We start from the raw sequence: 14831 nt of genomic DNA, 5'->3' as shown, positions 1-14831 counted from the left end.
TTTCTCCTATCTAATTCCTTCCTCCTTGGCGTGTCCACAGTGGCCTTGCTCGGCTAGACCTTGCTCTAAAGCAAGCTGCGAGGTGTCACATCTATGTGGACTCTCAGTTTAAGACAACAGCCTTTTCTTGGCTTCACGTACAATAGGGTAAGCAGCTGTCCAGACAGACAACTGTGTTGTAACTCTCTGCTAACCTTCCATGAATTCTGGCCTCACAATGTAAGTCACTGGGAGTGATGCCCAGCTTCCTTCTACACAAAGGGATGCAGGTAAGAAAATGGTAAAAATAGAAGCACACTAGATGGTTATTTTATACATTTTTTGTGTATGCGGATTTAGGAAACGTACTTGCTTCCATATCAGTATCTTAAGAGTTTTTTCCACCTACTCCTCAAAGTTCTCAGTGTCAAAGAGATTTCTTATTTGGGTCTCTCAGACTCCCCGTCTCAGAACCTTCTGAAAAGACTTTCCTTTTGCCCTGTTGGCTATTTTGGGCTTTGTAAAGGAAATTTAAGTAGAGATAAGTGGAAAGGGCAGTACACGGGGTCAGGACCAAGCTAAGGTGTCCTGGGTGTTTGAGGTCTGACGTGAAAGCAGTTTCCGTGTGAAAGCAATTATTGTTGCTTTCATCCCCCTTTCTCACAGTGTTTACAAGGTCTAAGGGGGGAAACTGAGCTGTTACTGAACACTTCTTACCACCACCTCAGGCTCTACGGCTAGAAAGGGAGCCCTGACCATGAGTGCCACAGAAATTGTCACAGTTCCGCTGACTCACCGTCTGACCCGGCTTGCTCTTTTTCTTCAACTAGTTCTATATTGGAATGTATGATTTCTTCTTTAGGTTCTGAAATGAAAATTTAAAAAGTCAGGGTTCAAATATAGTAAGCAGCTGTGAAATATTCTGAGTTAGTGTTTCTCAAACATTGTGCCATGATTGAGAGTAAAAACTCTGTGTGTGTGTGTGTGAGCACGTGTATGTGTGTGATATCACAGCTCAGCATGTTTGTGTAAGTACAGATTAATGAAAATCTACTTGCCACAGTACTCCAGATTAACCAAAAATTACTTTCCACAGTACTCTTTTCTAATCTCCTTTTATTGACCATTTGTTTCAAAAGATATTTTTTTGAGACAGGATCTCATTGTGTAGTTCAAGCTGGTTTCTGATTCTGAGTAGGGTTAGTTAACTACTTAAGTGCTAGGATCACAGGCAGGATCAGACCTGGCTTCGTGTGTGTGTGTGTGTGTGTGTGTGTGTGTGTGTGTGTGTGTGAGAGAGATATTAATTAACATATATGGTTAATACATGCTATTGATATACAAATTGTTAATATGTTATATATGCTGTCATTAATATGTATAATATTTACTTATCTATTGTTTTTCTTTCCTTTCTTCCTCCCTTCCTTCCTTCTATCTTCTTTTATCCTGTCCTGTTCTATCCTGTGCTGTCCTGTTCTAACCTTCCTGTCTTGTCCTGTGCTTTCCTGGTCTATCCTGTACTGTCTTGTTCTATCATTTCCAAGTTCACTGGGAAAACATCTCTTCTTAACCTCTCTGCTATCAATTTTGTTTATTATTTCAATGGGAAAGTTCTGGTGATCAAATTGATTTTCATAACCATGAAATTTTTTGCAACCCACAGAAGGTTATATGCAGAGTTTCCACAATTCAAAAAGAACTATATGACATGATTGATTTTAACACTTGTTCAACAAGCCACCCCCCCCCAACCAACCTGAAATCAGTGCCATTTTCTCCACTTTGTCAGGGGAACTCAGGTGACTTGAGGTCTCTAGTCTGCATAAGAACCTCACTTGGCAGAATGGCTAAGTATCTCAAATTTTAACTAGCAACTTAAATTGGAATTACTCTAAAGAATATGTTCTCCCCATCTCATCCCAGAAAGCAACCAGTCACCTTCTTCATGACAGATTTTATTGGTTTTCTCAGTGCTTTCAGAGCATCAGTACACTACAATATCTCCTTAAGTAATGCTTCATGTTGGTTGGCCTTCCTAGAAGGCTTCTGAAACTCTGCTGGGGCTGAGTTCTCTGGATAGTGATATGGGCTGTTAAAGACCTCCATAGGGCTACTGAAATGACCAGGTTAGTTCGGAAGGCCTCACCTCCAACTATTTCATGCTTTGTCCAGCCACTCACCAGCCAAATTGATAACCTTATAGCCAAACATCATATGACTCCTACCTACTTTCCCAGGTCTGTCAGTTTTACATTCCCTGACCTAACCCAGATACCTTACTGTTTTGGGGGAGCTATGTGCTTCTGGTCTTGCCTTGGTTACCGGAAAGGCCTCTTTGCCATGTTCTTTTCCCTCTGGTAGATGCTTTCTGTAATCCCCTCTTTCCTCTCCCCTTCATTGCACACTTTAGTTCTAAACCACATGAAGGAAGGACCAACTCCCTACAGCCCAGCCCCCATGTCATCTGTTCTGGGAAGTCTTTCGGACACTCCCAGTTACCACAGGATACCCCTAATTGCTTCCACTTTACTCTGGGCCTCTGTCACAGTACCACCTCATCACAGGATGGGAATGCCGTGTTCTCATGTGATTATATTGAGAGGTTGGACTCTGGGAGGTGACTAAAGGAGGATAGAGCCCTTGTGAATTCAGAACTACCGTCTTCTAATACAGGCCCGTGGGAATTCATTTGTGCTCCATGTGGAGACAGAGAAATGAATAAAACTGGCCTTGAGCACACACTGAATCTGCCAGTGCCTTCATTTCAACATGCCTCTTGAACCATGAGAAATAATGGAACATGAAAAATAAAACCTCAGAGATACTGGGGTTCAGGCTTCAAGCTGAAGACCAGAAAAGCAAAGCAGCTGGTCACTGGTTCTTACCTCTACCTCAGGCTGAAAGGACTGATACTGTTTCCATGAGCTCTCACCAAGCCACAGACTGCTGTCTCCTCATTGTGACTGGAGAATGAAGTCCTGATACTGACCACTGAAAACCCTGCTTCTATTTTTAATACTTCTCTAGTGCTGGGATTAAAGGTGTGAGCTCTGTTCCTCTTTTAGACTGATACACACTCACATAGTCTTGGGTGGCCTTATAGAGATCCATCTGCCTATGTCTCCTGAGTTCTGGTATTCAAGGTGTGTGCTACCACTGCCAGGCTGCTATGGCTAACTAGTATGGCTGATTTGCTATTTTGATCTCCAGGGGCTTTAATAAATCATAAACAATATATTACCACAAAATAATTTCCACTTGTTTTGTAGAATAATGGCCAGAATAAGCAAAGACATCTCTCAGAACAGAGTTTTTCCTCTTTGTTCCGTTATTTCACACGCTAAAAAGTATCTACTTTTGATGGCATGTTAAGTATTTGATGTGTTTTTAAATCACTTACCACCTAGCATAGCTTCTCCCTCCTTCCCCCTTCATCCATTTGTTATGTAAAATACACAACACAACATTGTTAACATGAACACTGCTGCATGGCGGGTTTCTAGAACTCTTACAGTGCATGAGCAACACAGTGCTTTTCCTCAACAAGCACCCATTTATCTCTCTTTAGTCATCTTAGACCCAAGTAACTTTCAAGGCATGTTTAGGTTTTCTCCTTCATGTTAACGTATCCTTCCTCTCCCTCCGAATGTTTAGATTGCCAATCATGTTTCCTTCATTCAGATCTACAAAACCCTGTTTTGTTAAGCTGTTTAACTAATTGTGAATCTTGGCATGTCATAGGCTCTTAAGCCCTTTCCCTATGCAGTTTGTGTGGTGAGAAGCTTTGTGTTGACTAGTTTTATGTCAACTTGATGTAATCTCAGTCACTTGGAAAAGGGAACTTTGGTTAAGGAAATTTCTCCATAGAATTGGCCTGTAGGCAAGCCTGTAGGGCATTTTTTTATTGATAAGTGATGTGGGAGGTCCCAGCTCACAGTGGATAGTGCCACTCTGGGCTGGTGGCCCTGGGTGCTATAAGAAAGCAGCAAGTCAGTAAGCAGCATTTCTCCAAGGCCTCTCTGTCAATTCCTGCTCTTAGTTCCTACCCTGACTTCCTTTGATGGTAGACTCTCAAGTACACATGAAGGTGAAATAAACCATTATTTCTTAAGTTGTTTCTGGTCAGAGTTTTGTCACAACAATAGAAACTCTTAACTATGACAACCTCCTTATTAGGTTTCCATTGTCTGTCACAGAAACCAGTGAATCCATGGAGGTCAAGGCGTACCCTATAGTTTGCTACAAAGATTTACTAGTACCTTTAAACTATGATTTCATATAGCCTCTTGGTTTCGGGGCTAGGATCAAGTATGAAATATGATCTTATTTTTAATGTGGGATGAGTATTTCGAAGGTCTTAACTGTTTTATGACTAACAGATGGTTAGATTCCTTTCTTTGAAAGTCAGAGCAAATTCTTAGATTGAAAGGAATATTTTTCTTTCTCCACCTGAGTCTACTTACTGTTCATGGCCTTGTGCTCATCCTGGTTGCTGTTTTTAGAGAAGTCAGAGGACCTGTGACCTTTTTAAATTTTAGTTTATAGTCTAAAGGCCACAAAATTAAGGATTAAAGCAATTGAAGAGATATCATACGCCTCCTACATGAATCTTCTCATTGATGAGTTTATAAACAGAGATCTCCAAACTGAGAGGTGCAATGCTCTCTTGATTTTTGAAATATCTGGGTCGGTGGGTTTAATTTTTTGGAGTGGATACAAGGTCCGAAGGTAACAAAGTAAAAAGCAATATAGACCTTTGTTAATAAATAAAAAATCAGTGTATACCCATCATATTCTTTCACAAGACTCTTTATAATCAAGTATAGTCAGGAAATTTAGGACCAGTCAATGAGTCAAATGCAGGATGACAGTTTTGTAGCCCTTTCTAGAGAATGAAACTTACAGTCTTAGTCTGCCAAACCCAGGGCAGCAACCCAAAGGACCTGTAAATTTTAAGGATAAAATAATTCAAGTCAAAACCAGCTGCCCCTTGGACTTCTACAACCTGAAGCCCCCACCTTCATTCTGCCTCTGAGCTGTGTTTGTTTTGGCTCTGTTCTGGGGACTTGATCATCAGCCAAGCGATGAATTCCCCAGCCTCAATCTCTGACCTCACTCCACTAAATCTTCCTTGGTCCAAACCAATGGCCTTCTGCCAGTTTCTTTCTACTAGTTCATTCTGAAAGAAAGCAACTATCTTGATGGTTCGATTATGTACTGATTGATTCTTAGATATATTTAATATCATCTCTGGTTGGATTTTGAGAACTTGATTGCTAGTTAGTTTTTTCTTCCTTGTGCAATATAGACCCACCAAATATAGTCTATCACTAGTACAGTTACTTCAACTTCATTGCCTTACTCTCTTCTTCCTCAAAGCAACGAGACTGGACTCTTCCATTCCCATTTTCAGTGCTGATGGACCAAATCACCTCAACAATTATTTAAAGCCCAAGTAATAAAATGGCAAGAATATGAGAAAAAGAAAAAAACTTTTGGTAGATAATCTATTCTTCCAAATAAAGTCAGTATGAAAAACCACAGAATAATTTTTGGGACACAGCATCAAGGTTCACCTTTCTCAAAAAAAAAAAAATGAATGGAAATACACGTTAATATTTGGGAGCATGTTTAACTTCGTCACCCATTTCTTTCTATTTTTGGATGTTTATGTCTATTTTTTAATATGTGATGTCCACAAAACCAAGTCCAAAGGAATGAGAGACCATGGGTGAAGAAGTGTTCCTTCTCTAGTCACTTGTGACCTCTTCGTAGAGGTCCCACAGTTACCAGTAATGGTTGTTGATCCCTCCATATCATCCTACCCCACCTATATCTCTCTTATCTTAGAGACATGTGTCCATTGTTCACTAGATACATCCACTTACAGGATTCCTGAAAACCTGCTCCTTCCTCTCTATGCTTTACCTTAATCATGCTCCGCCAGCATTTTTATGATGGCACACATAGCAAATAACACGGCGGTAGATGCAATCAACTTGGGGATTCCAACTTCCCCAAGATGTTCTTAGGACTGAGATCAAAATTTCTAACCCACTTGGGGCTCACTGTTGGGGAATTCTCATCCAGGGACTAATAGTCCTAAATGATATGTTCTAAGGCTAAAACTCATGGGCAGTGTGTGTGAGTGTGAGTGTGTGTGTGTGTGTGTGTGTGTCCATGCATGTGTATACATGTAGCTGTCTTCCTCAATCACTCTCTACCATATTATTTGAGGAATGGTCTCACTGAATGTAGAGTTCACTGTTTGTCTAGCAAACACCAGTGATCTTCCTGGCTGTGTCCCTCCACCCGCTCCATCTCACACTTGCTGGCAAGCACTTAAGCCATTGAGCCATTTCTCAGCCTTTTCCCAGCTCCAACTCATGGCACATTCTAGTCTCCCTTGGTCTTTTCTTGTTCTCTGTCTCAGCTGGGGTCCATGAGCTCCCCCTTGTTCAGGTCATATGTTTCTGTGGGTTTCTAAGGTCCTTTTTTCTATTCTGGTCTCATTTCTTCCCCTTTCATTCAATAAAATCATTCTCACCAAAGTTGTGAATGGCTTCTATGGCATCCATCCATTGGGCCTCATTTTATGTGACTGTCCCTCCTGCCCAATGCCATGAGCATTATACAACATGTTCTTCCTTCCATGACATCCTCTCATCCCATCTCTTCTTCATGCACCTTTGCCAACTTCTCCTGCTCTATTTAACCATCACATGCTGGCTCCCTCCCAGCCTCTTGTTTTCTAATCAACAGCTCCCAGGACTTTCTGAATTCTAGGAAGTTTGACATTCCCTATCTGATATTTCCATTTTAGATATTGCATTAGGTATTGCACTCTTCACTTACTCTCGTATTACAACTCCTCGTGTCCCAATCATACCCCCCTCACTAATGCATCCCATGTGCTTACATCCCTTCTTTGAATGATAATGTTCTTTTTGCCATTTTGATCTGTCAATAAATCTACCCATTTGCCTAACCAGAAAGAGCCATAGTCCTCTGGGTCTCTCTAGAGTCAGACCATCATTGAGTTTGAAAATCCTATCTCCTCTCAGCTTTCAAGTTTCCATTATTTCGAGTTTTGACGAAAATCACCTTTTCTTCATGATAATATGCGATTCTCTTCATACCTTTATTTTCTGTGTACAGTCTTGCTTTCTGAACAATTTACACACTTGACCAGACTTCATTGCTCATCCTGTGTTTGTCTCTTCTTCCCCTCTCCGGTTGCCCCTCTGCACCTGTTCCCAGAAGTCTTCCATTAGCTAGCACAGCTATTCCTCATGGCTTTTCCTCAGGGCTATTCTGTTTAGGTGTTGATCACCCAAGCTCTTCTGTAGTTCTATGTGTTCCTGGCCCAGGTTTTTCCTTTCTATTCTCAGGCATAAGCCCTCCCAGAACTCCTTGCTTCTCATTCCTGAGGTACAGACAAAGATCTCATTTGCATAAGGCGTGGCCACCATCTACTTTATCTACACTATACTTCCTATTTCTAACTGTCAGCTCACTGTTGGCCCTCCACAAATCTTAGTGGAAGGAGAAAAATCTCAGGTTTGGAAAGACATCTGGTTAATGCTCTTTGCATAAATACATATATGCATTTCTACATGTCTTCTTCCAGATGTAAACTGAGAATTTGTTGTTACTGGGTTTTTTGTTTGTTTGCTTTGTTTTACTTTTCAAGGCTTTCGGAGCCCTGGCTGTCCTGGAACTTACTATGTAGATCAGGCAGGCCTCAAACTGACAGAGATCTGCCTGCCTCTGCCTTTTGAGTGCTGGAACTAAAGGCATGTTCCATCATTCCCAGCTGAGAATTTTTCTTAAAGGCAAAGAGAAGGAAAAAGGATAGATGGCAGCACTTCCTCATAAATTTATGATTAGAGAAAATGTCAATGAGAAAAATGCGTTTATTGATATTTACTGGCGTTTAAACAAAGTTAACTGAAAGTAACTATGGTATAAAAGGTTAGTTTGTGCTTCCCAAAAGACACATTGCAGTTAACTGCTGGTACCTGTACTTGTAACCTTGTTTGTAAACACAGACTTAGCAAGATAATCAATTCAAAATTCAGTCCTATGGGAGCTGAAGAGACAGCTCAGCAGTTAAGAGCACCTGCTGCTCTTGCAGAGGACCAGAGCTTGGTTCCCAGAACCCATATGGAAGCTCACAACACCCAGTTCCAGGGGACCCAACACTCTCTTGTGTTCTCTGCAGGTTCTTGCACATGTGTTGCACAAATTCATGCATGTACACACATATACCTATAATACAAATACAAATTTAAATTGAGTCATATTGCAAAATTAAATGGAGTCATATTGGATTAAGATAGGTCCTAAATGCAATGACGAATGTCTTTGTGACTGGTTTATGGTAATTTGTTATATTAGTTCTAGAAAACTAGTAAATGTGGAAGATATAAAATTTGTAAGGCCACAGTATTCAAAAAATGTGATTTCTTTAGCATTTTATGCATTTATTTCTAATGACATGCTGAACTTAGCAGTTTATTTTGCTAACAATTTATTTTTAAAACAAAATATGGATTCTAGTTATCTATATTATTAAAAATAATTCAGTATAACAAGTATTTCATACCCCCCTCTCTTTCAGTGTGTGTGTGCATGCACATTTGTGTGCAAGCACTACATGCCTAAGTGTGTGTGAATGCAGATGCATTGGCCTGGCCATGTGCGCACAGAGGAGAGAGGAGGAGGCCATAGCTCTTCTCATCACTCTCCACTTTGTTGTTTTTAATACAGGGTCTTTCCCTGAAATGAAGCTTGGCTGGAAGCTAGCAAGATTCAGAGACTTTTCCTCTCTTCCCTGCCCAAACGTTGGGGTTATAGGCACATGTGTGTGGCCACACTCACTTTTCTGTGTTAGTGCCAGCAGTTCAAACTTCATGTTCACACAACAAGGGCTCTTACCTACAGGCCACCTCTCCAGCCTGGAGTACATTTTAAAAAACAGATTTATTTTTATTTTATGTGCACGAGCATTTACCTGTGCATTTATCTGTATAGCATATGCATGTCTGGTGACAAAGGAGGCCAGAAAAGGGCACCGGATACCCTGAAACTGGAGTTGTTGATGCTTGTGTATCACCAAGTGGTCATTGAAAATCAAGTCTAGGGCCTCTGTAAGAGCAGCTGGTACTCTCAACTATTGAGCCATCTCTACAAAACCCGGCAGTACCTTTTTGGCATCGGCTCAATGAGACAACCAAATTATGAGATTACCTTCTTGAACTGGCTGGAAAGTTAATAAGTCTCCAAATGCAACAAGTTTCTCCTGTTGGAAAATTTATAATCAGAGAATTAAATGACAGCAACCACTAAATCATTCTTTATTGGAAAACTTCTTTGATTATTGGTTTAAAACAAATAAGTATTTTTTAGCATATGGAAAACTATAAAACTAGATGCATAGCATGCTTTTGTTATATTCCCCAAACCTTTGTTGCTTTATTGGTCTCAGGAATATGACATAAATTGAGCTTTGCAAACCATGCACACTGTAGACTACAAAACCATTTTCGGATCATTATCAAAGCCAGCTCCTTTGCAGGCCCCTCTGCCGTTACCTGAATCAGATCATCTGTGAGCCTGTTTATTATCCGTGTACTCAGCGAAATGTCTTCCAGGTCTGTAAGAACCACCCAAGTTCCATTCTCAAATTTCACAGGCATAGAAAAGACGACTCCTTCGGGAATACCAAACTGACCTGTAGGGAGCATATACAAGCCGAATCATAGTAAATAAAGAAGAATTTGGGAAAAGGACTGAAAATGACACTCATGGCACATGTCATGGTACATGATTTTAAGTGTGTGTGTGTGTGAGGTATTTCTTTTCTGCCTTGTGTGCCTGTTTCCCATAGTTGTTCCATGACTCTGCATGCAATCCCATGAGTCTGAACTATTTGTCTCATATGACCTTCCATTCTAGCTCACTGTATGACCTAGTTAGTGTGATGAAACAGCACGGCCAAAGAAACTTGGGGAAGGAAGGGTTATTTGGCTTATGCTTCATCATTGTATAAACTGATGACATGGCCACTCCACGGTATGATTAAGGGGAAGATATGAGAGAGAAAGAATACCCAGAGACATCTGAAAGAGTCTACAGAGAGAGAGAGAGAGAGAAAGAAGCTGTCTGAACATGGTCATGAGAAAAACAGCAGCAGAGCAGAAAGACAGAGGGAGAGAAGGGGGGAAAATAAAGCGATAGGGACAGTGAGTAGATAGGCAGATAGATAGATAGATAGATAGATAGATAGATAGATAGATAGATAGATAGATGACAGACAGCAAAAATGCAGGGTTATATGTATAGGGCAAAGGGTCAGCCAAAGAAACACACCCTGACTCTGAAACCACAGCCAAAGAAGTGCATCCTGACTCGGAGACCACAGTCAGTTCACTGGCCCTGAAGTCAGAGCCAAAAGGTAAAAAAGGGAGAGTGAACGGAACACATTCCGACCCTGAAACCAGAGCCAAAGAAACGCTCTTGCCCCTGACTAATTCAGCATGAAAACCAACCAATCCCTGGGCACAAAATCCAGTCAATCTCTGAACTTGTTCAAGCCCAGGGATTGAAATTCAGCCAATTCCCACCCTGAAAAATCTTCACCCTAGAAAAACTCTGCCCCTAAGAAGCCACATATAAGCACTGTATCTGTTCAGTTTGGGGCTGCCTTTTTCCACCCTGGCAGAGGCAACCACTCTCCCGGATTCCTCCCTCCCAATAAATCTCTTGAATGAACTTTGGGTGAGATCTTCTTTACCCTGAGTGGAGCAGTACAGGAACAGACTGCAACATTTCTGCAGGGAAACAAAGAGAGGGCAGAGGGCAGAGGGCAGAGGGCAGGGGGCAGAGGGCAGGGGGCAGGGGGCAGGGGGCAGGGGGCAGGGGGCAGGGGGCAGAGGAGCAGAACTGCCACATTCCTGAAGGGAGACTGTCCCCCGTCAGAACAGAGCTGTAGGTATCACCTGCCTTCTGATGATCAGGGTACCTTTCCCACCAGAGGTGTAATACTTACAATCAGGAGAGAGAGTATCTGGGGGAGGAAGCCTGTGAGCTTAAAGGAGTGGCGGAGGAGGTGAGAAGGGCTAGGAGTTAGCATGGAATTTGAAATGGGTCACAGGTACTTGTGGTACTGAAGGAGCCTGGAGGCCAGCATGCCAGCATGCCAGCATGCACTTTGGCATGCTAACAGTAGCCATTTGTCTGTTCTTCCAGAGGTAAGGGACATGACTTCTTTTGAGGGGAACCAGGTTAACAAATTCCTGAGGATTCTAGCTTTTATCTAACCACCAGAATTTCTCCTATAGTCCAGATTGAGCCCATTTCTGGTTATTTGAACAGCCTTTTGGAGTATTGGGAACTGGATTTTCCTTCGGATCTAACAATAACCATTGTTCACCATTTAAGGAATTCAGGACAGGAATTCAAGTAGGGCAGGAACTTGGAGACAAGATCTGAGGCAGAAACCATGAAGGAGTGATGCTTACTGGCTTGTTCCATAGAGCTTACTCTCCCTGCTTTTTTATAGGACACAGGACCACCAGCCCAGGGATGGCCCCACCAATAGGTAGGGTGCTCCTACATCAAGAACTAATTAAGAAAATGCCTTATAGGCTTGTGTGTAACCTGATATTATGGAGGTATTTTCTCAATTGAGGCTCCCTCCTCTTCAGTTAGTGTCAAGTTGATATAAAACTAGCCACACATTATAGCAGCCATGTTGGCAAGGTATGCTGGACTCAAAAATGAAAGGAAAGGACCAAAAGGAAAAGTAAGTAAGGGGGGGGAGGAGAGGGGAGCGAAGACAAGAGGAGGGGATGGGAGGGGAAGGGAGAGAGGGAAGAGAAGAGAAGAGGAGGGGAGAGGAAGGGAGGGAAGAGAAGAGGAGGGGAGGGAAGGAGAGAGGAGAGGAGAGGAAAGGAGAGGACAGAAGAGAAGAGGAAGTGGAGAGGAGACCTGGTTCTCCATCTGTTTTCTTGTAAAACTAATCATATTTATGTTCTATTGTATTCACTTCCTATGAATGGCTTCCAGTTAGTAAATTGCTAAATACTGCCATTCTGTATACCAAAAGCATTGCTGTCAGTAGCTGTGGGAGGTACAGCTCGGTTCTGGCCTGTGAGCAGCCTGGGTTTTTTCAGAGACCCCACTATTACGAGTATTTCTTTCCCTCCAGCCTGGTCCCACAGCCGTGTCATCCCCAAATGAATCCGCAGTTGCTGTATTAGTTATAATACTGTTGGTCGTTGACTTGGGCTTCTTATAGTCCAGCTCTGTCTTAATTATTAAGCCATAACTACTAATCTATGTATTTCTGCATGGCCTTATCTTACTGAGAATGACTGACTCACCTCCTCTCCTCCTGGGATCACATGATGACTCCTCTTTGGCTACACTTACCAGAATCTTCCTTGTCTCCCATCATCCTGCCTCATTGGCCACAGTGCTTCAAACATCAACCAATATGTACAAAAGAAATCCCCATCACCCCACCACAGAAGAGATAAATATACTGAATTACCTTGCAGAAAACAATCTCAGGACAAGTCAGTATAAAATAAACCTGGGGATTTCTAAAGCAGGGTTTGCTAAGTAAAGGGATTCTTACATGCTTAAGGGTGGATGTAGGCTTCTCAAGATAATCACACTGGTGCCATCTTGGATAGTCATTTCATGGACAAATTTTGAAGTGGGGTTGTTATTAATGGGTTAAGGTAGAGGGAAATATGAAAAAATATAGGAATAGGTCTTGGAGTTGTGTCTACTCTCCTTTTCTGTCTTTTAATGTCGTTTTATAGGTAAGCCCTGGTATTGCATGCATAGTGTGAACAGGCAGTTTTGCAAGACTAATGATATGGAAACACCCATATAATGAAGGAGAAGAAAGTTAGTGGTCATGTAGGCTGGTCATCCTGATCCCAGCCGTCTAGGGTGGTTTTGCTTTAATAGCTCTGTAATCTCATTTTCTAACCACTGCAAAGCTAGTCCTTTGTTCCTGTGTCTATCTAGACTGTCTCATCAACAAGGAAACACAATTATGGTCAAGAAACAGCACTTATGGACTGCCCATCAGTCAACTTCCCAGATGTGTTCATGCTGACTGCAACCCATCTTCAGAGAATGTGCCTTATGGGGACAGAGTGTGTGAGAGCTTATCTAATAAGCTCTCATGAGACTAGAATAAGAAACAAATAATTCTTAGTTTTGAGTGGAATTCCTACAGAGATTAATGACATTTGTAAATAAAGAGATTTTTCTCTCTCTTCTCCCCCTCTTGGTGTGTGTGTGTGTGTGTGTGTGTGTGTGTGTGTGTGTGTGTGTGCACATGTGCTGTGTGCATGTTTGGAGGTTCTCCATTTCTTCCACATGAATCCCAGAAAGCAAACTGAACTCAGGTCAAGCAAGTGTCTGTTGATTTAGTGCCACTTCCCATTACAGGGGTTTCAATGCTTGTATCTCCACAAAGGCACCAACCAACTTGAAGCCCTGATTTGGCAATGTTCAGGCATTGCTACTTCAACTGTATACTACTGACTGAGTAACACACGAGATACTTCTCCCATGGAGATGTAGAAGGTGACACAAATCAGCCCTATCCTCGGTGCAGATAGTCTAATGAAGAGGATGTATGCATCTACAAAGGCACACTAGAATATTCTGTCTGAGAGAGGAACAGCATGCTGTGTGAGCATGGGGAGAGACAGGCATTAATGTCTCAGATGTCTCTGAGCTGCAATGAAATTGGAACGATGAGAAGATGGTGGCATTATTAGTAACTCAAGGGATGCCAGAGGTGGATCTGATTGGGAAGGAAGCCAGCAGGTTCAGGTTGCTGTGTGTTGGGTTGACAGGTTGGCATCCATATGGCCATGTTTCCAACCAACAGAGGCTAGAACTTGGCAGAGATGCTCAGGCCTGAAGATCAGGGAGTGAACAAGATCGATAAAGGCAAAAGAGAAGAAATGCTTCAGTTTGAAACTACAGAGAACACACCAGCAGCTACTGTCTTTCCTAGTCTATAAGGATGATGGAAGGCGTGCATACTCACTAGCTTACAGCATGACTCTGCAATGTTTACTGATGAGCAGCAGCCTGCTGTGGAATAATCTTTTTGTACACTGTGAAGATGTGTCACTCTTATTGGTTTAATAAAAAGCTGAATGGCCAAGAGCTAGGCAGGATTTACAGGCACAGAGGATGCTGGGAAGAGAAAGGGCAGAGACACCAGTAATGTAGAGGCAGGATGGACACTATGAAGATAAGGTAATAAAGTCATGAGGCAGAAAGTAAGTTAATAGAAATGGATCAATTTAAGTTATATGAGCTAGTTAGAAATAGGCCTAAACTAGCTTGGTGGTGGTGGTTATAACTCTAGCACTCAGAAGCAGGCAGATCTCTGTGAGTTCAAGGCTAGCCTGGTCTACAGAGTGAGTTCCAGGACAGGCTCCAAAGCTACACAGAAAAACCCTGTCTCAAAAAAACAAACAAACAAACAAAACAAAAAACAAAAACAAAGGGGAGAAAAAAGGGAAATGAAAACAAACAAAAAAGGGAAATAAGCCTAAACCAAGGCTGAGCTTTCATAATTAATAATAAGTCTCTATGTCATTATTGGGGAGTCAACAGTACACATGAAGTCCAACTACAAATGGCATCCAATGTGTAATAGCTCAAATACCCAAACACAGGACCTGAGAAAATGGGGGAAAAGTTCTGGACAAAGCCAGATGTAACTTCCTAGTCCTGCAGTCTCTCAGGTGGGTTGGTGCTTGGCATCACACAGAGGAGCAGCCATTGGACACTGCCTGTGG

The 14831-nt window shown here is 42.0% G+C and overlaps 1 protein-coding gene across 2 annotated transcripts in view; it reads right to left on the bottom strand.

Annotated features, from left to right (window-relative positions):
- Mdh1b (malate dehydrogenase 1B) overlaps positions 1-14831 on the bottom strand; it is a 39887-nt gene that overhangs the window by 1143 nt on the left and 23913 nt on the right. For both annotated transcript variants that reach the window (XM_013113663.3, XM_040753454.1), the window contains 3 exons: positions 9579-9718; positions 9235-9286; positions 776-844 (listed from right to left, as the gene is read on the bottom strand). In XM_013113663.3, coding sequence (XP_012969117.1) covers positions 776-844; positions 9235-9286; positions 9579-9718 — 261 coding nt within the window. The remainder of the gene's footprint in view (positions 1-775; positions 845-9234; positions 9287-9578; positions 9719-14831) is intronic.

The sequence above is a fragment of the Mesocricetus auratus genome, unplaced genomic scaffold (assembly GCF_017639785.1).
Source record: "Mesocricetus auratus isolate SY011 unplaced genomic scaffold, BCM_Maur_2.0 Super-Scaffold_100010, whole genome shotgun sequence".
Taxonomy (NCBI): domain Eukaryota; kingdom Metazoa; phylum Chordata; class Mammalia; order Rodentia; family Cricetidae; genus Mesocricetus; species Mesocricetus auratus.
This window is presented reverse-complemented; position numbering and strand designations above follow the sequence as displayed.